Here is a 27,218-nt window from a genome sequence, read left to right as displayed (position 1 = left end):
CCACCCTACTAACATGCCCTTCCGCTTTCAGAGATTTGTGGACAAACGTACCGAGGTCCCTTTGTTCCACAGAACTTCCTAGTGTCCTACCATTCATTAAATACTTACTTGTCAAATTACTCCTAAAGCGTATCACCTCATACTTTTCAGGGTTAAATTCCATCTGCCACTTATCTGCCCATTTGACCATCCCGTCTATATCTTGTAGCCCAAGACACTGCAGCTCACTTTTAACCACCCGAGCGATCTTTGTGTCATTCGCAAACTTACTAATCGTACCCCCCATGTAGTCATCTATGTCATTTATATAATTGACGAATAATAGGGTGTTTTTTCTCTCAAGTTGTGATGGTTACAAGGAAGAGCACTATAACAATATACAGAAACATACAGCTGTCCTTAATTAATGTCATTCCAGGAATGAGCTTTTGTGAATATTGGTTTTTTTTCAATAAAGCTCCGTTTTTATTGTGATAAAGTCCAATAATCACATATGAACTATAATAGCACTGTTATTGTGCTGCCAACTCTTCCATTTTAATGGGAAACCATTTATAGTTAAATATTGGGCTTGTGTGTGAGCTTTTCTTCAAAATAAGCCTAACTGTGATACTACACTCAAAGTGTCTCCCTCACCTCCCACCGGGAAATGTCATTTCCAAGGCAGGGCTCTGAAACATGATTCTCCAGTTCCTTTCAGGCTCCATTCATTATGAAACTCCCCAGAGCTACTTTGATGTGCTGAAAAGCATTGCCAGAACTTTAAGGATTCCCTCCAGAGCTAGCAAATTCTGTTATTCATACAGTCAATTTCCTACCAGCTCAAAAACAATGAGGCTGATGGCGTGTTTGGATCCAGTAATCACTCTGCATCCGTTAATACCTAAACAACCTTGTTTGGATGCTAGGCTGTTGAACAATGATTCCTTGCCAAACCCAGTAATGAGTTATTTACACTGATCACGGATCAAACACCAAGGACCGTTAAAAGTCAAAAACTTTGAAGTGAATTCAACACCATATAAATGTGTTTTACCCAAAGATATTTCTGAAAAATGAAGGAGTATTCAGGATATGAATGAGAAGTTGAATTTGAAAGAGTTTTAGCCGAGTTTTTCTTGAACAATTTAATGGTCCAGATATTGCTATCAAAATAACACAAAACTCATTTATCTACACACACCACCACAACATCTGGTGAGGGTAGATGTGTGATTGAACATGGAAATATGAAAACTGCGGTCCGAAGTGTGCCGCTCCATCATTGGCTCTGCGAAATCAGCATTTTGCTCTCTGCCGCCCCATTCAATGCATCGTGAGGTTCCTCTATTTACATTGTAATTACAAACTAAATCCGCAAAAGAAAAATGGCATGTCCATTTCAGCCAAAGCGCCCTTGATATGTATAAATTATTGATGGTGAACATTTGTAACACTGAAAATTAACTATTACAACTGAGGAATCCCATTCCTTTCAGGTTTTAATTGTTGAGATTTTTTCAAAGTCTGAAATTAAGCATGTTTTTTTTTACTTTGTCACTTCTCTCTGTGTGTCTCTTTTTTTGTACTGATTTGACAATGGTTAAGTTCACCATTCTACCGTATAATCCTTGGTTCAGGCTTTTTTGTTCATTTCACAATCCTTCAATCTGGTTAAGGAGATGCACAGTTGGCTTGTCCCCTTTGTTTACTCAGATCCCATATGACCTGTAGAGGGCCATCTCCCACTTGCAGCACTTGAAGGGTAAAATATCATTGACATTAAACAGGCAAGGACAAGTCTAATTAACAACCGGCGCCATTTGTTGACCTGACACAGCAGTTTGTGGGTCAATGTCTGCCTTTACGTTGTCTTTGGCTTGCTTCCTCAGATTTCATGGAGAATTATGTATTTCTAACCCAACCTCTCAAAGCATTTTATAACCTTGTCTGTCATTTATCTATAATGGATAGAGTATTTCTCATCTTTTTAGAATATTAACATTTCAAATTCAAGTGTAGTGACTCTTTTTAGATTCAGTCAGAAGTCTCACAACGCCAGGTTAAAGTCCAACATGTTTATTTGGTAGTACGAGCTCTCGGAGCGCTGCCCCTTCATCAGGTGAGTGAAGAATTGGGCTCACAAACAGGGCATATGTAGACACAAACTCAATTACAAGATAATGGTTGGAATGTGAGTCTTAACAGGTAATCAAGTCTTTACAGGTGCAGACAATGTGAGTGGAGAGAGGATTAAGCACAGAGGTGTGTATTGTCTACAGCCAGGACAGTTAGTGAGATTTTGCAAGCCCAGGCAAGTCATGGGGGTTACAGGAAGTGTAACATGAACTCAAGATCCTGGTGCGGAACTTGGCTATCAGTTTCTGCCAAGCAATTCTGTGTTGTGTGTCTTGAAGGCCGCCTTGGAGAAAGCTTACCCAAAGATCAGAGGCGGAATGCCCTTGACTGCAGAAGTGTTCCCCGACAGGGAGGGAGCACTCCTGCCTGGTGATTGTCGAGCGGGGTCCATTCATCCGTTGTAGTAGTGTCTTTTTAGATTGAAAAGCCAAGGTAGTCAGAGAGCAGACTGAATAAATCAGGGAGTGGTGCTGAGGTAACACCAAGTGGTTTATGTTTTCACACATGCCTGAAAGGAAGCGTTCCACTTAGGAACACTTGATAGTAACAATGCCTTTCTCCTCCCACGCCCAGCTCTCTCCTTCCCCTGTCAAAAACAGATGCTGTTGTATCTAATGCCAAAAAATAAATTGCTGTATCATAAGCATTAAAGCTTGCTCCTGTTTTTCTTTCACCTTCCTTTCAGATGAAGAAACAGTTGGGTGACAATGAATCAATTACACAAGATGTGGTGGGGAATGCCCATGTAGAGAACTATGCCTACAAGATGTTCCTCTATGCAGATACTGAAGATCGCGCAGGAAGATTCCACAAGTAGGTCTACCAATACGCTTTCTTAAAAAAAAATTCTGATATAGCATCATGACATAGCACATCATACAATATTCCAATGACTTGGAGCAGCCAGTTGAGGCTTTCCATCCAAGACTTGTAAAGTCACCGCCAATAGATATTGTGCATTGCACAGAGGTTATGAAAAATTATAGGTTTAAAGTTTGTGTAGCTTTGTGAGCAAAAGGAAAGTCTGATTATCAGAATTTTAAGTTTAAAAATCTGTCCTTTAAGAGGTATTCTTCTGTCAGGTGAGTGCTACCAATGGCAGATATTCAGTTCTCTCAAAAGAAGCAAATCTGCGTGTTTCCCAACTGAAAACCATGGATGAACAGGGATATCCACTGCTTGCTGAAGTCCAGGTCTGAGGTGTGCAAGTCGGGTGACCCTGACCTATACAAGAAATGATGTGGAGATGCCGGCGTTGGACTGGGGTGAACCAGTAAGAGTTTTAACAACATCAGGTTAAAGTCCAACAGGTTTATTTGGTAGCAAACACCATTAGCTTTCGGAGCGCTGCTCCTTCGTCAGATGGAGTGGAAATGTGCCCTCAAACAGGGCACAGAGACACAAAAATCAAGTTACGGAATACTGTAACCAGTATACCAGTATTCTTTCTGTAACTTGATTTTTGTGTCTCTGTGCCCTGTTTGAGGGCACATTTCCACTCCATCTGACGAAGGAGCAGCACTCCGAAAGCTAATGGTGTTTGCTACCAAATAAACCTGTTGGACTTAACCTGGTGTTGTTAAAACTCTTGCTACATAAGAAAGCCAGGTATGATCTACGGAGGTCCATCAGAAATGTCAAAAAAGAGTTTCGGACCAAGCTAGAGTCTCAGGCTAGGCACACAAACTCCCACCGACTGTGGCAAGGTCTGCAAGACATAACAGGCTACAAGATGAAGGCACGTAGAATTGCCAACACCAATGCACTGCTCCCCGATGAGCTCAACGCATTCAATGCCCATTTTGAGCAAGAGGTCAGTGGGAGCACACCTTCAGCCCCGGAAGCCTCAGCCGAACCAGTATCCGAAGTCACAGTTACAGACGTCAGATCAGCCTTCTCAAAAGTCAACCCACGGAAAGCGACTGGCCCGGATGGGTACCTGGACGAGCACTCAGATCCTGTGCGGACCAGCTGGCAGGGGTATTTGCAGACATGTTAACCTCACTTTACACCAATCTGAGGTCCCTATCTGCTTCAAGATGACAACTATCATCCCTGCAGCAAAGAAAAGCCAGGCCGTGTGCCTGGAAGACTTATCGCCTTGTGGTTCTGACATCCATCATTATGAAGCCCAGCCCAGGAACAGCATTCCTCTTCCGACTTATTTTATAACTGGTGACAAAATGCACCCTTTTTTAGTGCTCCCATGATGTTTCCCCAGAGTTGTTGCTGCAGTATCCAAACAATCTATAGTTCCTAGAAGTCTAGGACAACCTCAGAAGGTTGGTAACCCTAGCTAACTCCCACCACGGCTGTCATATAATGCAAATTCTAAGATACTCCATACATTTTCGTTGCAAGAACCTTCCTTCACCTGCACTGATCTTCCTGACCGGCATCCCATTCCCTTTTTATTGCATTTTCCAGATTCTGTAAAGCGTGACCTGAATTGGAGAGCTGAAGCCCAGGGAACAGGGCCTGGTTTATCCTGAGCTTGGCCAGGCAGCAATGTTTATGAAGCTATCCACCTGGCGGCCAACACTGCTCTGGAATGCAGAGCCAGAGAGAGCGGTGGCTGTGCTTGTGTAGGGTTGTGTACACCCAACCAAGCACGATTCAATTGATGCTGGAATTCCATAACTTGACTCACAGAAGAGTAGCTGTGAACAAAATGGTGCACTCGTACTTAGATGGATCAGTGGGGAAGCTGCAGATCCCATTAAGGATGCCTTACCAACCTCATGGTTATATTATAGAGTGGAGTCCATGTAGCCAGTGTCAAAGAGGCAGGATATGGTCGATGCGATGTCTGCTTTAAAAGTAGATTTTTCTTCCGTCTGTAGAAGATTCCCCAAAATGTCTAAATTGGCACCAAGATTTTGCTTATTAAATGGGGTAGGGAGGCTTTGATGGAACAATTTATTTCCAGCAAGACATTCCAGTTAATAAACACAATTTACATTTTTATTAGCAAGGTGTGTTTCTTGCCTCCTCCAACCTGATGTAACTATAACCAGGCGTCTAAATTGTAGGAACCGTAAAAAGTGAATAGATTATAAAGGGAGAGGAAGGAGTAAAAATGTCGATTTTTCAGGGATGGAGAGCATGAATTCTAAAGTACATAAATTAATGAGAGAGATTGAAGGGCTAAAAGATGGGGAGAAAGAAGCATTCACTTATGTCTGTCCCTCCCACAGGCCCAGATTCCCTGCAGGGTTCTAAGAGAATGGGGCAATTCAAATTACTTCCATTGTTTGGGGTTTCTAATAATCTTAACGAGGTCTACAATTCACTCAAAATGTGCACGCTTTCATCTCAGGTCATTAACTCTGCTCTTCCCATCACTATTCTGATAATAATGCAGTTGCAGTTAACGGGAGATCTAATAGAGGAGTTAAAAATTGTGGAATGTTTTTACAGAATGGGAAATCTGTTCACAGTGGCTTGAGGTTTGGTAACCAGAAGGGGCAGATTTAAGGAAACTGACAGAAGAGTCATAAGATCATAGAATCCCTACAGCACAGAAGGAGGCATTCGCCCCATCGGGTCTGCACCGACAACAATCCCACCCAGGCCCTATCCCTGTATCCCCACATATTTACCCTGCTAATCCCTCTAACCTACGCATCCTGGGACACTAAGGGGCAATTTAGCATGGCCAATCAACCTAACCTGCACATCTTTGGACTGTGGGAGAAAACCGGTGCACCCAGAGGAAACTCACGCCGACAGAGAGAATGTGCAAACTCCACACAGACAGTGACCCAAGCCGGGAATCGAACCCAGGTCCCTGGAGCTGTGAGGCAGCAGTATTAATCACTGCCACCGTGCAGCCCATAAGATCTGTGAGAATTTAATTTTACATAACAATTTGCTATGATCTGGAATGCACATCATGAAGGGATGGTGGAAGCAAATTTACAGTAACTTTCAAAGGGAATTAGATGTATTTGCTTTCTCCTGAGATCTACCTCTGAAGCTGCAGCCTACTGTCTCTTCCGATGACAGAATGCAGATTAAACCGTGCCCATCCTTCACTCCCCACTTTTCTGCACTTGGTGTGCACAGCGAGTCAAATTGTTTCATGCAGTACAGAGGGCCACCTCTTCAATCTCAGTGGAGTGTTAGTTGGGATATTGTAACAGAGTGACATGTTGGAGGAGATTCTGGATGATCTCGGAGTAAGTTTGTGATCTAGGCTGAGTGGCACAAGCGCTAAAGAATCCGCTCTCCAAGCACAATGCACCTCGGGGAGTTTTCTTGAGTAGCCTAGGACTGAGGCAAGGACCAGCTGGACTGCTTACTCTTCTCAGTTTAAAAATGTAGGTGAGAGAGTGAGAGATAGTACAGAGAGAGACTCACGCACACACGCATCTTTTTCCAAGCTATAAAATTGGACTAGATGGAAGATGCATGAATTGAACAAAACTATCTACTTACAACGCAATCTAATGTCTTCCTTGCAGATTGCACAATTGGGGTTGCATGGGGTGGCACAATGGTTAGCCAGGGACCTGGGTTCGATTCTGGCCTTGAGTGACTGTCTGTGTCGAGTTTGCACGTTCTCCCCGTGTCAGTGTGGGTTTCCTCCGGGTGCCTCCAGTTTCCTCCCGCAATCCAAAGGTTGCCGTTTAGGTGGATTGACCATGCTAAATTGTCCCGTATGTTCAAAGATGTGTAGGTTAGGGGATTAGTGGGGTAAATATGTGGGGTTGCTGGGATAGGGCAAGGGGTTAGGCCTGGGTAAGATGCTCTGTGGGAGAGTAGGCACAGACTCGATGGGCCAAATGGCCTCCTCCTACACTGTAGGGATTCTACGACAATACTTGAATAGTTGAACTGCTTGACCACCTGAAGAGTGCTTTTCATATCATTACACAGACAAAATCATAGCATTATACGGCATGCAAGGGGCCATTTGGCCCATTGTGCCTGTGCCAGCTCTTTGAAAGACCTATCCAACTAGTCCTCTTCCCACTTTTTCCAAAGCCCTGTAAATATTTCCTTTTGAAGTAAAATATCCAATCCATAATCCAAATTGGATGCACCCATGCAGATAACTTCAAAATTAAATGTATTGCTTTTTAAGGCAGGCTGATTTTTTTGAAACAGAAGAGACACAACAGCTAAAATGAGTATAATCAGATCACTGCTACACAAAGAATGAACTGGCCTTCATTAATATGACTGGGTCCCAAAGGACAGTTCATTCTTTATGTAGCAGCAATCTGATTGTACTCATTTTAGCTTTTGTGCATCTTCTGGGCCCTCAGGAAGGACCCAGTGCGTTTCTGCATCAAAATCACTTTTTGGAAGGAGAGATGTCAGGCTTTTTGCATAAGGTAGGATCCAACAACGTGATGCATGAATGAATCATTTGTTTTTGGTGCTGTTGGTAATAGGGGGAACATTAGCCAGAACACCAGGAGAACTGAAGTCCACCTTTAAACTATGCCTGGAATCTTTTACCAATCAGCAGGATCTCAGTTTAAAATCTGCTGGATGTCACCTCCAGTAATGCAGCACGTCCACAGCATGGCACTGAAGTGTTAGTCTCAATTATGGCACAGGCGCAAAATCCAGAACGATCAGGAAACGTGACGCTCGCTGGAGAGATCACGTTTCCCAATTTTCCCCACACCTCGCTGCCGATTTCACAAAGGGCAGGAACCTCCTTTGAATAGCTTTTAATATGACTAACGGACCCCTCACCACCCGATCACCCCTCACTAAATACTCACACCTCGCCACGTGACATCACATCATCGGTTTGGCCAAATGAGAAACAGTTGATGGGATTCCCCCTGGAGGCGCAGAGGTTAGTGTACCCCCCAGGAGGAGAGCAACATGGGTGGTCACAGCCCGAGCAGTGCTAATCTGGCAGTGCCAATCTGTGCCAGGGGTCAGTGCCAGATGTGGACCGTAGTGAGAGGCTCCCGGGTGGAGGGGCGAGGGGCATTCACTTATATGTGGGGGGCAGAGGGGTGAGTGAGGAGAGCGTGCACTGAAGGGGGATTGGAATGCCAGCGATGAATTTGGGAAGGATGGTGAGAATACCGCATGGTAGGTTGTTGCATAAAGTTAAATCTCTCGGGATCCAGGGTGAGGTAGCTAAATGAATACAAAATTGGCTTCTTGACAGAAGCCAGGGGGTGGTTGTAGAGAGTTGTTTTTCAAACTGGAGGCCTGTGACCGGGTGTGCCTCAGGGATCAGTGCTAGGCCCACTATTAGTTGTCATTTATATTAATGATTTGGATGAGAATATAGAGGGCATGGTTAGTACGTTTGCAGATGACACCAAGATTGGTGGCATGGTGGACAGTGAAGAAGGTTATCTCCAATTGCAGCGGGATCTTGATCAATTGGGCTAGTGGGCTGACGAATGGCAGATGGAGTTTAATTTAGACAAACGCGAGGTAATGCATTTTGGTAGATTGAACCAGGGCAGGACTTACTCAGTTAATGGTAGGGCGTTGGGGAGAGTTACAGAACAAAGAGATCTAGGGGTACATGTTCATAGCTCCTTGAAAGTGGAGTCACAGGTGGACAGAGTGGTGAAGAAGGCATTCGGCATGCTTGGTTTCATCGGTCAGAACATTGAATACAGGAGTTGGGACGTCTTGTTGAAGTTGTACAAGACATTGGTAAGGCCACACTTGGAATACTGTGTGCAATTCTGGTCACCCTATTATAGAAAGGACATTATTAAACTAGAAAGAGTGCAGAAAAGATTTGCAAGAATGCTACCGGGACTTGATAGATTGAGTTATTAGGAGAGGTTGAATAGACTGGGACCTTTTTCTCTGGAGCGTAGGAGGCTGAGGGGTGATCTGATAGAGGTCTATAAAATAATGAGGGGCATAGACAAGGTAGATAGTCAATATCTTTTCCCAAAGGTAGGAGAGTCTAAAACTAGAGGGCATAGGTTTAAGGTGAGAGGGGAGAGATACAAAAGTGTCCAGAGGGGCAATTTTTTCACACAGAGGGCGGTGAGTGTCTGGAACAAACTGCCAGAGGTAGTAGTCGAGGCGGGTACAATTTTATCTTTTAGAAAGCATTTAGACAGTTACATGGGTACGATAGGTATAGAGGGATATGGGCCAAATGCGAGCAATTGGGATTAGTTTCGGGGTTTTTTTTTTAAAAAAGGGGCGGCATGGACAAGTTGGGCCGAAGGGCCTGTTTCCATGCTGTAAACCTCTATGACCAGTGATGATTGTGGATGGGGGGGTAGGGGGATGCTGGTGATGATTGTGATCGGTGGGGGGGACAGGAATGCCAGCGGTGGTTGAATGGGGCGGAATTAACTTTTTGTTCTGATCAGGACGACCTTTAAAAAGGGGTCCCAATCTTGGTGGAGTGGGTCTTGCCAGCTCAAGAGGTCCAACCCTGCCAGAGTGACGGTGTAAACCACACCCACTCATTTTTCTTGACTATGAGGCTCAAAATCTGTCGAGAAAACTGGTCTGTGGGGCTGAAGAGCTTTACGTCAATCTTCTATCTGAGCCTGACACTTCGAGAAATTTTGGTAACATTCCCCCCATAGTGTAAACAAGGCAGCACACACCATTTCACACTGGATGGCTCAAAGGTGTCTGAAACAGATCAAATCTGTGTTCCCTTTTTCAGTGATGGTCAATAAAACCTGTTCTGGAAAACCAACTCTGGCACTCACTTCCTCTTTAAAAATATAAATTATGTTGCATGCTAATCTACTAAAATGGATAAGTTTCTGGTACCCCAAACTTCTGTTTTTTATTTCTTCCTGTGGCCATTGGCTAATGTGTTTGTAGTCACGTTAACTTTTAATGCTTCCAAACTGTTCAAAATGCAGGACTTCATCAATTCCAGAAAATTTGTATTGAGAGTAAATAACCACGAGATTCAGGGATTTTAGTTGCTTTGAGTGCCTCAAAATCAACCCCAATAATGATTAATGCACTGGTTTACTATGTCCTTGGAGGAGAAAAAGCTACTGCTGACCCACCCGCCCTTACTTGGTTTGGCCTTCAAGCAACCCCAATCTGTGGTTGACTTTCAGTGCCCCCCACCCTGCCATGGCAAGGTATAGCCTTACTAGTGTTACCAACATCCTAAGAACAGAAGAAAGAAACTCTTGTCTTTCGAATTCCACTTGAAATTGGTGCGTGACTATATAACCAGTAATCTAACAGTGAGACGGTGTATACAGGTGGTTTATGTTCACTGCACAAGTGTTCTTGTTGAACAGCAGACCTGTGTTATTTGCCATTTACTTTCCAAGAGTATTTGCAGGTAAAATCTTAACCAATAACTGTAAGGACTTTGGAATGAACTTATGTTTTTAGACTGTCAGCAATATTTGTCTTGAAATAATGTCATTTTCTTAATATGGATTTAAAGCCTATTTCTGGCAGCTTGAAGTAATATTTTGTTTTCCACAGAAACATGATCAAGTCATTCTACACCGCCAGCCTGTTATACGATGTGCTTACTGTGTTTGGGGAGCTCACTGAAGAGGCAAGTATAGCATGTGGTTACTCCATCCAAAAATGCATTGCGTGCTGTGATTTAAGGTTCGATCTTGCAATCATGGCCAATGATATAGTGTGGTGCACCTACCTAGGAAGCTGGAATTTGAATCTTAAGTCCAAAGATTGTTTGCATTGAAACAATTGGGATGGCACAGTGGTTAGGACTGCGGGTTCGATTCCCGGCTTGGGTCACTGTCTGTGTGGAGTTTGCACATTCTCCCTGTGTCTGCGTGGGTTTCCTCTGGGTGCTCTGGTTTCCTCCCACAGTCCAAAGATGCGCGGGTTAGATGGATTGGCTTTGCTAAATTGCCCCTTAGTGTCAGGGAGACTAGCTCGGGTGAATCCATGGGGTTATAGGATAGGGCCTGGGTGAGATTGTGGTCAGTGCAGATTCGATAGGCCGAATGGCCTCCTTCTGCACTGTAGGGATTTTAAGTTGCATTTATATAGTGCCATCCATGTTGTTAAGACATTCCACAGCACTTCATGGTCAATGTGCTACTTTTGAAGTGCAGTTACTGTTGTTATCTGCGCAACCACAGCAGCCAATTAACACACAGCAAGAGTCCAGAAACTGTAATGAGGTGACCAATGGGTTAATCTGTTTTGGTGATGCTCATTCGTCCTAACATTTCCGCTTTGGGGAAGAAGCGGTGAAACTGTTTTTAGGAATTTGCGGAGAGAGCGACAAACTGGAAATGCTGTCTGAGATCAGAGCAAGTGTGGCAGCTGACCACCCACAACCCCAGCCTAGTCAGTGGAGGTGTCTCTGTTGAAACTCTTGAAGAAAGAGGATTTTAATTGATGGTGGGAAAGAAGGTACATCACTACCATTATCATTTTTAAACTTTGTTTACTCTGGCGAACTATTTAATAACAGGAATTGCAATGCATTTACAAAACTGAATAGACAACTGACAGGAAATTCTCACAATGAAGCTCCACAAACTAACCCTTTTTGAAAGAAAGATGTGAGGTTTGTCATCTCTCACTATCAAACCACTCACACTCATGCTAAGAGCTGGTGCAAGATCATGTTTCCACTTGCTGTTGTATATCAAGAATATTGCATCTTGCAAGTTGTCATCCTGAACGGTGACAGGAGGAAAAAAAATAGTGTCTTCTAGCGATTAACAAATGACGATTCTCCATCCTTTTAAAGCTTTCCTTCCACAATAGCATTTTCTTATTTTGATTTCCTAAGTTATTAGGGCAATTCACTTGATTGGAGTGGCTAACTCCAGAGTTGACATCAAATCCCTCCACCACAGCTGCAGTGCAAGAGGAAAATGTAGTGAGGACCCTTATCAATTCTTCAATTCTCTTTCACGTCACACACCATCCTGATGTAGACGTAAACAGCCATCCTTTATTATCAGTGGATTAATACCCTGCAAATCACTCCCTAACGTTTGGGGAGAACCATCATTCCTGTTCATCTGGGAGTAGAAGCTCGAACTGCAGTTCTACATGCTGTGGGACCTCAACACCTAGGTTATTGCAGTTCAAGAATTTATCTTCTACCACCATCTTCTGAAGGGCAACTGGGGAGTGATTGTAATGTCATCTATATCCGAGAACAAATAAAAAGTTTAGCTTTTCATGAGTGCAATCCAAAACAATCCCATTGGCTTGTTCTTGCAACTGCCTTTGCTGCCGTTATTTAAACAGTTTTTAATTAAAAACTGCAATGGTCTTTGACTGAACCACTACTTGTGGCAAAACATTGCATTGTGCAGCAATCCTCTGCACAATGGCATCACTCTGAACCTCTCTCTCTTAGTTTCCACTGAGTCTTCCATCAGAGAAATAGTCTTTTCCGTATTCACCTGACCAAAACACTTCATCGCTTATTTTAAAAAAACTCCTCAGCTGCTGTGCTCCATACAAAATAGTCCTAATCTTGGGGCTCTTATGCTATGTCCTGGTATTGGATCCATTCTGTGTATTCACTAAGGCATTAATGTTCTTATAATCCTTTGTCCCCTCTTTTTCTGAATTTATCTACCTCCATTTAACTTCCAGGGCATTGTGTTTGAACCCTCTGGTTTCTGTTTATCCCTACTCTTCAGTTTAATTACATCACGAATTTAAGCCCGCATCTTATTTTACTCCCAAAATCTATGAACCTACACTTCTCAATGTTGCATTGCATCTTCCACCTTTCTGCCTCTGCTGCTAACCTGTCTATGTCCTCATGTGGTCTTTTAAAGTCATTCTCTTGCATTTTGACCAACTTTTGTGTCATCAGATCTTGGGATGCTATTTCCATATGCAAGTCTAAATCATCTATACATAGTGAGAACTTTAGTGAGACCATTAGTGGACCTAGCACTGGCCCTTCACTTGCACCACTTCCAATGCAGTTTCAGCTACACTGATTAACCTTAACCTTTGGTTTCCTTCCTGCCAGAAAATTTACGATCTGTGTTGTATTTTGTTTTGCTCTCAGAACCCTAATTTTATTAGCTAGCATTTTGTGAGGCAAGTTATCGTGAGCACCTTTTGAAAGATCATGCGTGCTATATTTGCAGCATACTCCTTGACTGACTCATTGGTTACTTCCTGAAAATACTTCTGCATTTCTACAAAATTTCTTTTACAAATCTGTACTGGCTGTTCTTGATTAACCGATAAAATTGTAAATGCTCTCTGATTTTAACGTGTACTTGCTTATCTGCTAAAATTGATATAGATTCAAGGGGAGGGAACTCTCTTTAGTTGAACAGCGGTGACAAAGTCATGGAAGTAAAAGTACATCCTTAAAGAAATCAAAAATAATTATTTGCATAGCATGTATCCAGAACTTGCAGCAAGATGAATTTTGACAGAGGATGTTGTGGAACATACTGCGAAAGATATTTTAGAAGTTATATTCTGTCTTTTTATGAATTTTTAAAAAAGTGATTGTGTTAAAAAAAATTAAGTTTATTTATTAGTCACAAGTAGGCTTACATTAACACTGCTATGAAGTTACTGCAAAATTCCCCTAGTCGCCACAGCCCGGCGCCTGTTCGGATCAATGCACCTAACCAGCACGTCTTTCAGACTGTGGGAGAAAACCGGAGCACCTGGAGGAGACGTGGGGAGAACGTGCAAACTCCACACAGACAGTGACCTAAGCTGGGAATCGAACCTGGCTCCCTGGCTAACCACTATGCTACCGTGCTGCCGTAGTAGATTGAGGAAAAAAAATTGCCTCATAAAGTATTGTTTAAGAGAGTTCTGATTCACCCAAGGATGGCTACTTGTGATACCATCTTGTGTTTTCATGACCTGTATTTCATCATTGTGAGCTCTCTTAATATGGTGTATTCTGGCCAGCACAAAGTGAAGGTAACCCAGAATATTGGACTGCAAAGAGATGAAGGAATTAGTACCAAGGTGTAGGTGAGCATGGAGGGGTGCATCAGTTTGCCAATGTGCTGCATCATGAACTGTATTCACCCAGGACACATGGGCGCACCAAATTCTGGACCCTGAGCATATCTTCAGTCACCTAGTGGAGGCTGCATGTTTTTTGAAAGCAAACTACGTGCTAACCTGGCTATTTCTCCGTATTTGCTCTGAGCTGAGGGATAACTTTACTGCTTGAGCAAAATAAATATTGGATCTGATAAACTGTGTGGCTGTGGATGTCAGAGAGCCTGAAGGAAGGGATTTGTTTTCTCAATCAGTAGTATTTCTGCAAGTGTTGGGTAAAATTGCAAGTATCCAAATTCAGTTATTTGTAACAGGAATAGCCTGTGGTGACTTGTTCCCTATCACTAAGATTTCCTTCCCCACTACTGAACTCCCATATAGATATAATCAGCACAGTGGGTTACTTTGGGTTGTTACAGATGGTTCTGCTTCTTTTTTAGCCTTCAATTACAAAACCGAAAAGAAAAAAAAAGATAGAAAGATTTATACAGTGCCTTTTTACAGCCTTAGGATGTCCCACAGCATTTTATGACCAATAAAGGTTTTTTTGAAGTGCCATTTTAATGTAAATGATTGGATAATCTTTTGATTGATTCAGGGATAATTATGGCCTGAGGAGGAGCAGAACAGCCTCTGCTGTTCCTCAAAATTGTGCCGTGGGATCTTTGTCCACCTGGGAAAATGAATTCAGTCTAAACAATTGTCTTGAAGGATTGTTGGAGTCAGTCGTAATTTGGACTGCGTTGACGTGTTTATTTTAAATCTGGACTTTTTCCATTCCGTAATTTTCTTCTCTGTTCACCTGGGAGTAGGAGCTCGAACTGCACTTAGATTAGGAATCACTGGTTCAGAATTGGGATTGGGAGCTCTGGCTGGAATTGTTTGTCTTCTGCTCGGACTTGGAAATCATAGAATCCCTACAGTGACTAAGGAGGCCATTTGGCCCATCGACTCTGCACTCACTCTCCAAAAGAGCATCTTACCCAGTCCACCCCCATCCCCATAACCCTGTGCATTTACCATAGCTAATTCCCCTAACCCACCCATCCTTGGACATTAAGGGGAAATTTAGCATGGGCAATCCACCTAACTTGCAGATCATTGGACTGTGGGAAGAAGTTGGAGCATCCGGAAGAAACCCATGCAGACACGAGGAGAATGTGCAAACTCCACACAGTTACCCAAGGCTGGAATTGAATCTGGGCCCCTGGTGCTGTGAGGCAGCAGTGTTAACCACTGTGCTATCCAGCAGTTGACCATGTCTTTTGGCCTGTCTAATGGAAGGAATTAATTTGTGCCCAATAACTGAACCAAGCATGCACTGATCATATGCAATTTAATCTAAGTGTTTAAATTTGAAGGAAGTGGAATATAGATTAAAATAGTCTATTTACAGCAGTTGAGGAATCTACAGCAAAGGGGTATAGATATAGGAATAAGCTTCAAAGATTTAGGAAAGAGAGCAGGAAAAATGTGTTTTTAGAGGACTGTGAGAGTGAATTGCACTATGAGTTCTTAACTAAAACAAAGACTATAGGAATGTGTAGGAATAGATTTAATAGGGAGTTGGAGGAACAGGGACAAAGGGATTTAAGGACATGATGTATGAGTGGCTCATATGGAAGATATTCACCACTACAGATTTGTGCCAAATGGTCTGTCTAATCCCCTACCTGACTCTACATATCCTTTGTCAGACTCCACATATGCCTCTCTCTCCAATCCAGCCTTTGGTTGTTTCCCTGTAACCTCCCATCTCCCGCTCAGTCATTCACACCATGTTCCGTGTAGAATAGATCCACAGAGATACTTGGGGTGAGAAACTTAAGATACTTGTCAGGCAAGGGCGATTAATTGTTACAAGAACCAAGGCAGATAGGTGGAGTTACGAAGCAGATTAGCTTTGATCCAGTTGAATGGCAGAACAGGTTTGTGGGGCTGAATGGCCTGTTTCTCTGTCATTGTCACTGTTTTCTGATAGTTTCCACAGAGAAAAGCTGAGGAGATCTGATGGCAAGTTTTTTAAAACTTTTAATACAAAAGACAGTTTCCTCTGGTTGAGCAGTCTGTAATAAGGGATCATCAACTCAAAATGGTAATTATGAGTGAGGAAGGAAGTAATAAAGATGTCTGAAGCTGAGCTATTGGAGTAGTGCTTTGCCACAGGGAATTTTTGAGACTGAGACTGTCGCTTTCTTTGAGGGAAGAAAATGGATAATTGAAGCACAGAATGGTAGACGGGAAAGACTCAGGCATAGCGATTTAGTTTGGATTGCTCCAACAAAGAGCTGGCCTCCTTTCTTTGCTGTAAACCTCTCTGATTCTGGAAAGTGCAGTTCCATTCACTGTTTCTCCCTCCCACTCCCCCCTCACTCCCTTATAATGACCTAATACTTTTGTGCAGCAACAAGGGTGCATTGTACTGTTAGAGGTGCCATCTCATGGTTGAAATGTTAAACCAATCCCCCAATGGCCCTCTTAAGTGGATGTGTGTGATCCCACAGTATGATTCATTGAAGAGAAGGGTAATTCTCCCCAGTTTCAGGCCATTTTGTATCCCTCAATCAGTTTTTAATGTTTTTTAATCTGGTCACTTATGGAATGTCACTGATTGCAAATCAGCTGCTGTGTTCCCGACTTTGCAGCACTGACTGCACTGAAAATACTTTATTTCTCTTTCATGGGATGTAAGCATTACTGGCAAGGCCAGTGTTTGTTACCCATCCCTAATTGTCCTTAAATTCAGGACAACTAACAGCACTGTGGGTGTATCTACACCTCGGACTGTTCTGTGCTGCAATTCATAAAGGCAGCTTACCACCAGCTCCTCAAGGGCAACTAGGGATGGGCAATAATTGAAGGCGATGCTCACATCCCCAAACTAAATTTTTTTAAAGTTAGCCGTGTTCCTGACAGTCTGGTGTCATAAAAGGCGCTGTATAAATGTCAGTTTGTTCTTGAATTGAAAAAGCGAACTGACTTGAGGGGCTGGTGGACCTACTCTGTTCCTATATTTAATCATCTAAAATGAGTTGAGATGTTTCATTACAGCAAAAGCCCCAAATGAGTGCAAGGTTGTGAATTGGGGTAGCACAGTGGTTAGCACTGCTGCCTCACAGTGCCAGGCATTCGGGTTCGATTCCCGGATTGAGTCACTGTCTGTGTAGAGTTTGCACATTCTCCCCGTGTCTGCGTGGCTTTCCTCCGGGTGCTCCGGTTTCCTCCCACAGTCCAAAGATCTGCTGGTTAGGTTGATTGGCCATGTTAAATTCTCCCTCAGTGTACCCATAAGTACATAAGAAATAGGAGCAAGAGTAGGCCATCTAACCCCTCGAGCCTGTCCCGCCATTCAATAAGATCATGGCTGATCTGATAGTGGTTTAGTACCGCTTACCCGCCCGCTCCCCATAACCCTTAATTCCCTTATTGATCAGAAATCTATCTACCTGTGTCTTAAACATATTTAACGAGGTAGCCTCCATTGCTTCAATGGGCAGAGAATTCCAGAGATTCGCTACCCTCTGAGAGAAGAAGTTCCTCCTCAACTCTGTTCTAAACTGACTCCCCCTTATTTTGAGGCTGTGTCCTCTGGTTCTTGTTTCCTTTCTAAGTGGAAAGAATTTCTCTGCCTGTACCCTGTCTAGCCCCTTCATTATCTTATATGTCTCTATAAGATCTCCCCTCAGCCTTCTAAACTCCAACGAGTACAGGCCCAATCTACTCAATCTCTCCTCATAAGCTAACCCCCTCATCTCCGGTATCAACCTGGTGAACCTTCTCTGTACTCCCTCCAAGGCCAATATATCCTTTCGCAAACAAGGGGACCAAAATTGCACACAGTACTCTAGTTGCGGCCTCACCAGTACCTGAACAAGCGCCGGAGTGTGGCGACTAGGGGATTTTCACAGTACCTTCATTGCAGTGTGAATGTAAGCCTATTTGTGACTAATAATAATAAATAAAATTGAATGCAGCAGAGAGCCTGTTTTGTGTTGTGGTAAAGTATTTTCTATTCTTAAAGTCTTTTTTTTAAGTTTATTTATTAGTGTCACAAGTAGGTTTACATTAACACTGCAATGAGGTTACTGTGAAAATCCCCTAATCGTCACACTCCGGTGCCTGTTCGGGTACACTGAGGGAGAATTTAGCACGGCCAATGCATCTAACCAGCACTTCTTTCAGACTGTGGGAAGAAACCAGAGCACTCGGAAGAAACCCACGCAGACACGGAGAGAGCGTACAGACTCCACACAAGCCAGGAATCGAGCCCGGGTCCCTGGCGCTGTGAGGCCGCAGTGCTAACCACTCTGAGACCATGATCTTTTGGTTCTGTTGAGAATGTATCTGAGGCAAGGTCTATTAACCAGGCTCACTGTGCAACATTAGTCTCCAACAATGGGCTTCAGATGATGAAGTGATTACTCTGCCCTTTACAAATACCGTTGTGATTGACATTTGGAAATGAGGTTAACATGTAAGGAGAACTTTCAACACAATGTTGTTCAGCCTGACCAGGCAGTTGGCATTGTGCATATTCAGAGACACACATCTATAAATCCATTTTAGCTGACAGAAACATTCAACGTGTTGTAAATTGAATCCTGGTACCTTGTTTCATATAACAATCTTGTTTATTTTTTCAATAGTTAATTGTTAGAAACAGATTATTAGTTTCTTTGCAATTATTGTGATACAGTGTGGGGGTGGAGGCTTGGGAGTATGGGTGCTTCTATGTCTTAAAGAAAGTAAGCCTCCCATTTATAAAGCACCTTTAACCTTTCATGACCTCAGGACATTGCAAAGCACTTCATAACCAATGTACTCTAATTGTATTCACTGCTGCAATGCAAGACGGGCAGCAGCGATGTGATGTACCCCGCAATTCTTTTAAATATAGTGATAAGAGATAAATATTTGCCAGGACTCCAGAAAGAACCCCTGCTCATTTTTGAAAAGAGTGTAATGGGATCTTTTATATCCATCTGAGAGGGGTGGCAGGGTCACAGTTTGACATCTCATCCGAAAGACTGGTGCAGCGCGCACTCAGTCCTGTACCAGCATGCCAGCCTAGATTTCATACTCAATTCTTTGGAGTGGGACATGAACCCACAGTTTTCTGACTCAGAATCGAGATATGCTAACAACCAAGCCACAACTGACATTTCTTTCCCCACAGAGTGCCAGAAGATGAGTTTGTGCCTACAATTCTCCAGATGGTGTTTTATAGTTTCAGGAGTTTGGTCACGGATCTGCCATGATCTCATAGAATGACCAAACAAGCTGGAGGTGATAAATGGCGTTTCGTTCTTCCTCTGTTCCTCTGTCACATTGTGATGAGCCTGGGGGATTTTCTCAACTTGTAGGATTAAGTGGATTTGGTTGGTGGATTTGCGGATAGCGATGAGGACCATCAGAGGATACAGCAGGATATAGATTAGTTGGAGACTTGGGCGGAGAGATGGCAGATGGAGTTTAATCCGGACAAATGTGAGGTAATGCATTTTGGAAGGTCTAATACAGATAGGAAATATACAGTAAACGGCAGAACCCTTGGGAGTATTGATAGGCAAAGGGATCTGGGTGTACAGGTACACAGGTCACTGAAAGTGGCAATGCAGGTGGAGAAGGTAGTCAAGAAGGCATACGGCATGCTTGCCTTCATCGGCTGGGGTGTTGAGTTTAAAAATTGGCTAGTCATGTTGACGCTTTATAGAACCTTAGTGAGGCCGCACTTGGAATATAGTGTTCAATTCTGGTCGCCACACTACCAGAAGGATGTGGAGGCTTTGGCGAGTGTACAGAAAAGATTTACCAGAATGTTGCCTGGTATGGAGGGCACTAGCTATGAGGAGAGGTTGGAGAAACTTGGTTTGTTCTCACTGGAGCGACGGAGGTTGAGGGGAGACCTAATAGAAGTCTACAGGATTATGAGAGGCATGGACAGAGTGGATAGTCAGAAGCTTTTTCCCAGGGTGGAAGAGTCAATTACTAGGGGGCATAGGTTTAAGGTGCGAGGGGCAAGTTTTAAAAGAGATGTATGAGGCAGAGTTTTTACACAGAGGGTGGTGGGTGCCTGGGACTTGTTGCCGGGGACGGTAGTGGAAGTGGATACGGTAGTGACTTTTAAGGGGCGTCTTGACAAGTTCATGAATGAGATGGGAATAGAGGGATATGGTCCCCGGAAGCGTAGGGGGTTTTAGTTAAGTCAGGCAGCATGGTTGGTGCAGGCTTGGAGGGCCAAAGGGCCTGTTCTTGTGCTGTAATTTTCTTCTTTGTTCTTTAGTAGCAACGGGTAGCAGCATTGCTGGGAGACTAGGAATGACTCACCAAACTGAAGCCTCAGTCATCTAATCAAAAGGGTTGCATGGTGGCACAGTGGCTAGCATTGCTGCCTCACAACGCCTGGGACTCAGGTCTGCGTCCGGCCTTGGATTACTGTCTGCATGGGCTTCCCGTCTCTCTGTGGGTTTCCTCCAGATGCTCCAGTTTCTTCCTACAGTCCAAAGATCTGCAGAGCAGGTGGATTGACCAGGGTAAGTAAATTGCCCCTTAATGTTAGGGGGGCGGTTAACAGGGTTACAGGGTTAGGGTCTGGGTGGGATTGTTGTTGGTGTAGGCTCGATGGGCTGAAAGGCCTCCTTTTGCACTGTAGGGATTCTTTGAAAATCTTAAACTTTAAATGAGTAATGCCTTGCCTCTGACTCCCCAACCAAAGTGAAAAATCTTCTCCTGTCACCCCTATCCAAACCTTTTCCAATTTTCGAGTGAGCTAGCAGTTTGAGACCAGGCCAGAAGAAGATGAAAACAAAGCTGCTTACAACTAAAATAAGTGCCAATTGTTTTTGAATTGTCACAGATCAAAGTTGTCAAATATAACATAAAACCGAATGGAGGAACCTTCCTTTTCTATTTAAAGGTAGAAATGGAGAGAGATGTTTTTCCATTACATTGTGCAAGTATTTGGGCAGGAAAGGTTCTTTGCAGCTGTATCCACCAACTTGTTGAACATTACGTAGCACTGGGACTCCTGCTGTTACCAGTATAAACTCGCACTGTCTGCTGTCTATGAGTAGCTGTGACATTAAGTGTCCTCATAAACACAAGGGTATGCGGCTCGGAAAAAGTGAAGCAAACAAACAAAACATTTGAATGTTTAATGTTATAAGGAGTTAAAAGTAAATGATGCGGTGAAATTGATCAGCTGAATGGTTAGGGTTGTTTGTGCACTAATACATCTTCATGGGGTGAAGGATGAAGCATTTCATAGGCTTTGTCAGTCACCCATGGACACACATTTAGTTCAGATGTCCTGCTGAGGCGTTTCAGAAGAGTCATTATTCCGATGTTGGGATGCATTAGGTAGGTATAGTCTATCAAAAAGCTCACTGGAGGAAAATGAGCTGCAAGTGTTATAGTACTCACTGGGTAAGATTTATACTACACTGTGAACATTTGTGATTTATTTATTTTAACTTGAACATTTTTTTCATATATTGTAGAACCACACTCTTGTCAGTGTAATTGGATATTGAAAGCCCAGTTAAGTGTCTTTCAACACATTTCACTACATGACGAGGTTTCTTTCTTGTCTGTATATAAAAGCTGATTATTATTTATACTTCATTTTCACAAAGGAAAGGCTGAGCCAGATGTGTTGGCTATTATCAAATAAAATAGACAAGCCTTACGATAAAGAAACCCAAGCTCTTGCATCAGTATGTTCCTGTCATGCTTCTGATCCACTTAGCAAGTGCTTGTCAGGAGGAATATTGCGACTGGAGTAATTGCTGCCTGCAAGATGCCATTAGCATCTCTAGCCTTGTGCAATTGTGAGTTTATTAAAGGTGTTGATGGATAGTTCATGTTGAAAGAGAGATTTTTATTGCACTCAATTAATGCTATTTCTGCCCAGGTTTCTTTGCAGTTTTAAAAAGAAATCTGGAGAGACAGCAGTGCCTTGCCATGTGCCTCAAATATCCCAAAGTTCATCACATTGAATGAGTTACATCCATTGCAGTCAGTGCCAGCCTTCTGACTTGAAAGGTAATAGATTCATAGAATCCCTACAGTGCACAAGGAGGCCATTCGGCCCATTGAATCTGCACCGACTCTTTGAAAGAGCATCTTACCCAGATATTTTGCCCCACTAATCCCCCGAAGCCACACATCTTGGGACACTAAGGGGCAATTTAGCATGGCCAGTCCACTTAGCCTGCACATCTTTGGAGTGCGAGAGGAAACCAGAGCACTCGAAGGAAACCCACACAGACACAGGGAGAACATGCAAACTCCACACAGTCCCCCAAGACTGGAATCGAACCCGGGTCCCTGGTGTTGTGAGGCAGCAGCGCTAACCACTGTGCTGCCCCGCAGAACCAACATTGGGAACTTTTGCTGGTTTGACAACACCATCAGCATTTTGCGCGCACACAGATAAGAAGAGGCACAGCATATCAGTTCACCTGGTGTTGGAATCTTTAATGCCTAACTCAGGTCATCAAAGCAAGCGCAGAGAGTTTCCAATTTTTGTCTCATTCAAATGACAGCATTTTTGACAGTGCCATACTTAACAGGGTCCAGTGGAATTCTGCGCTTCCTGCTGGCTTAAAGCTCAATGTTCACAATCTTTAAACATATCAATAATTGCGGATTATGATTCAGTTTATTGAAAGGGTTTTTGACAATAGCGGCTTTTTAAAAAAATGTTTGGAAGTCCATACTTCTTAAACAACTAACAACGATACTAGAAGCAAGACCTCTACGCCTTGCAAGTGGTGAGATTGGAGACAGAAGAATTAGTGAGGAATAGTGCAACCAGTTCGGAAGAATGCTGATGTTCTGGAAATTTAATTAGATTAAGATTTAAGCACCTTTGTATAAATTTAGTGGAAATATGAGACTCTTCTGGGAACTTGGTATTGTATTTGTACTGAAAATGTACCTGACTTGAGGGAACCTAGGGTCCCTGATTTATGACTTGGAGTTTTTCAAGTGAGTATTCTGTTCTGTATTTGTAATCCTAAAATGGATTTCTTTTTATTCAGTTTTGCTTACCACTAAATGTATTGTGCTACAATTTTAGAACAAACCAATTTGTTTTGCTGAAACTGGCCGTCTGAAGTGAAAGAGCACTTGTTTTTAAAGTTTATTTATTAGTGTCACAAATAGATTTACATTAATACTGCAAATAAGTTACTGTGAAAATCCCCTAGTCGCCACATTCTAGTGCCTGTTCGGGAACACTGAAGTAGAATTTAGCATGGCCAATGCATCTAACCAGAATGTGCAGACTCCGCACAGTGACCTGACCCAAGGCCGGAATTGAACCCAGGTCTCTGGTGCTGTGAGGCAGCAGTGCTCTCATGAGTGGATCTCATTTATAAATAGGTTAATAATTAACTAAATGAGGTAGTGATTCACTTGGGTTAATTACCCATATTTCTTTTTAGGGACATGTGCTTTAAAAAAGTGAGATCCACACGGTGGCACAGTGGTTAGCACTGCTGCCTCACAGTGCCAGAGACCCGGGTTCAACTCCGGCCTCGGGTCACTGTCTGTGCGGAGTCTACACATTCTCCCCACGTCTATGTGGTTTCTCCGGGTGCCCCGGTTTCCTCCCACACTCCAAAGATGTGTGGGTTAGGTTGATTGGCCATGCTAAATTGACCCTAGTGTCAGGGGGCTTAGCAGGGTAAATAAGTGGGGTTACGGGAATAGGGTCTGGGTGGGATTGTGAGCGGTGCAGACTTGATGAGCTGAATGGCCTCCTTGTGCACTGTCGGGGTTCTATGATTCTACTTGCAACCGCGGATTTCCCATATGGTTCATTTTAACCTGCAAATACTATTTCACTTAATCATTTTTGAACTTGGTGTATTCTCAGCACTGTGACCACATGAAATTTCATTCTGTTTTTATCCCTTCATTCGAAAGCAGCCAGGCGGATGGGCTGAAACCCTCCTCTGTCTGCTGGTTGTAAAGGCCCAGTGTGAAATGAATTGGACAGTCTGTCAGTTCCTGGTAGCCACATGCCTCCGGCACAAAACTGTTCTGGCAGCTTAAACTCAGTGCGGGGAAATTACTGGGGGCTATCATCCAAGACAGACTGACTGAGCATTTAGGCACTATTGATTGATCAAAGAGAGTCTATGTGGATTTGTGATGTCGTGTCTGACTAATCTGGTTGAATTTCGTGAGACAATCACTGACATGGTGAATATGGCAGATTCTGCGGATGTTGTCTCTCAGAACCTCCAGAAATATTTGTTAAGTTTCCAGATAAGAGATTATTCTCAAAAAAAATGAAACCACACTGAATTGGAGTTAACTTTATCGGAAAGCAGAAGATAAAGAGTAGGAATAAAGCATCCATACTCTGATGAATGGGATGTGAAAAGTTGATGTTCCCTAGAGATCTGTACTGGACATCAGCTCTCCGCCATAAATGTTCATGACTTGGATGAAAGATAGTGAGCTATATGTCCACTAAAGCACAGCAAATTTTGTGAGTGGGCAGAGAGAATTACAAAGGGATGTAGATAGATTAAGTGAATGGGTAAAACTATAGCAAATGGAAATTCAAGATAGGAAAGTGTGATGTCATCCACTTTGAATCTGAGAGTCAGATTGGAATATTTTCTTAATGATAAAGGTCTCAGCTATAGAGGAAAGAGATTTGGGTGTTCATGTGCAAAACTGGCACAAAAAATAATCAGGAAGGGCTAATGAATGTAATAAAGGGATTAAAGTTCAAAAATGAGGAAGTGGTGTTTCACTAGTACTGCCTTGGTCACATCCTCTCTGTGGTACTGCATTCAGTTCAGGGAGTCTAACCTCAGGAAATATCTATGCTGGCCTTGGAAGGGAAGAGTGCAGTTTCATAAGAATTATACCAGTGTTTCAGAGAGTTAAATTGTGAAAAAGAGTTATGTAAACTTGCCTATTATTCCCTGAGTTTAGAAGGTTGAAGGGTGATCGACTCAAGATATTTAAAATAATTAAGGATTCGATAGAGTAGATACAGAGAAACTATTTAGCCTGGTGTGGGAATCTCGAATAGAAGGAAAATGAAGTTAGAGTTCAGTTATTACGAGTGAAATCGGGAAGCACTTTTTCACACAAAGAGCTGGATTTTTTTAGTGATGTTGGCTGAGGGATAATTAGTGAGCAGGACATTGGGGGATTTCTCCTGCTCTCTATTGTTGAGTGTCACGCCATCTTTAATTTCCAGATGAATTGCCATTTTGTTTGAAAAGTGGCATTTCCAACTGTTCACCACACCCCCTGTAAAACAGAAATGCAGCACCACCCCTTAAAACAGAAATGATATGCTCAAGTCTGTGAAGAGGGGTTTCAACGCTCAGTCTTCTTACTTGGTGACAGAGTGCCATGAACCTTATAAAGCAAGTTGACCTTGCATCTTTTAAATGAAACATTAAACTGAGATTCTGTCTGCACTTTTGGTTGAATGTAAAAGATCCCATGGTAGTATTTCGATGAACAGCAGAAAGGTTATACTCAGTGTCCTGGTCAATGTTTATTCATGATGTGGAGATGCCTGCGTTGGACTGGGGTAAACATAGTAAGAAGTCTCACAACACCAGGTTAAAGTCCAACAGGTTTATTTGATAGCACAAGCCACTAGCTTTCGGAGCGCTCCTCCTTTATCAGGTAAATGGTAATCAGGTAATGTTTATTCAGCAGCATTAACCAGATCATCCAGTCATTATCACATTGCTGTTAACTGGAGTTTGCTGCATGGAAATTGGCTGCTGCATTTCCTATATTATAACAGTGACTACACTTCAGAAATTACATCATAGGCTTAAAACACTAAGAGACATCCTAACATCATGAAAGATGCTGTGTAAATGCAAGTTTTGTTTTGTGCTGTACTGGATAAATCTGAGAGGTTTTCAGAAAACACCTTCCCCATTGAGTCTACCTGGCCACCCATGAAATGCATGAAACAAAAACACTATTCAAATATGCAAGGGTACCGAGCTGAAGTTGTGTATTTTGCATGCAACTACTGTGGATAACATTCACCCATTTACTAATGCAGGGAGGGAGGTGATGGCCTGATGGTGTTGTCGGAAGACTACTTTAAAATCTCAGCTAACATTCTGGGGGCCAGGGTTCGAATCCCACCACGGCAGATGGTGAAATTTGAATTCAATAAAAAATGTCTGGAATTAAGAACCTACTGATGACCATGAAACCATTGTTGATTGTCAGAAAAACCCATCTGGTTCACTGATGTCCTTTAGGGAAGGAAATCTGACATCCTTACCTGGTCTGGCCTACAGTGTGACTCCAGAGCCACAGCAATGTCAACTGAAATGGCCTAGCAAGCCACTCAGTGCAAGGGCTACTAGGGATGGGCAATAAATGCTGGCCAGCCAACAAAGCCATGTCCCATGAATGAATAAAAAAACTTGGAAAACCAGTAGATCATGATACTTGCACGTTATGAGAGTTTGAACAGCCAATTTTTTTCAGATTAATCTTTTTTTCATTCCAGCAGCATTTGTATGTGGTAAATTGGATAATGGAGGTAGGTGTTCCTACTTCAATTGCCTTATTTAGATATTTTTAGAAAGGCCCTCTTGGCAGATAGTTTGGATGCAGCTTGTTGTTTCTTGGGTTTTTTCCCCAAGCAAATTTCCCCCTGTACTAAAACCTCCTACACAACTGTTGAAAGCATGAATAACAATGAACCACTTTGTTAAATAAAAACAAAACATTTACATCATACTTTATCTCAGATTCAGATCCTTTCATCGAAACATTTTCCAGTTGCATGGCTCAAAGCAGTTAATATCAACACCATTTAAGGCCTTCACTACTGGGGAAAGTGCAAAAAGGATCAAATGTAACAACTGGTAGGCACGGATGAATGACACGGGTAGGACATCAAAAGAATAGTAGATATGGTTTGCTGGATTTATGATGTGGAGATGCCGGCGTTGGACTGGGGTGAACACAGTAAGAAGTCTCACAACACCAGGTTAAAGTCCAACAGGTTTATTTGGTAGCAAATACCATAAGCTTTCGGAGCGCTGCTCCTTCGTCAGATGGAGTGGAAATGTGCTCTCAAACAGTGCACAGCGACGCAACATCAAGTTACAGAATACTGATTAGAATGCGAATCCCTACAGCCA

General features: G+C 42.9%; 1 protein-coding gene across 2 annotated transcripts in view; it reads left to right on the top strand.

Moving 5' to 3' along the window:
* vta1 (vesicle (multivesicular body) trafficking 1) overlaps window positions 1-27,218 on the top strand; it is a 152,007-nt gene that overhangs the window by 70,077 nt on the left and 54,712 nt on the right. For both annotated transcript variants that reach the window (XM_078229424.1, XM_078229425.1), the window contains exons 3-4: window positions 2,804-2,931; window positions 10,543-10,618. In XM_078229424.1, the coding sequence (XP_078085550.1) occupies window positions 2,804-2,931; window positions 10,543-10,618 (204 nt within the window). The remainder of the gene's footprint in view (window positions 1-2,803; window positions 2,932-10,542; window positions 10,619-27,218) is intronic.

The sequence above is a fragment of the Mustelus asterias genome, chromosome 15 (assembly GCF_964213995.1).
Source record: "Mustelus asterias chromosome 15, sMusAst1.hap1.1, whole genome shotgun sequence".
Lineage (NCBI taxonomy): Eukaryota > Metazoa > Chordata > Chondrichthyes > Carcharhiniformes > Triakidae > Mustelus > Mustelus asterias.
The sequence above is the reverse complement of the archived record's forward strand: the minus strand, read 5'-3'. Positions and strand labels throughout refer to the sequence as shown.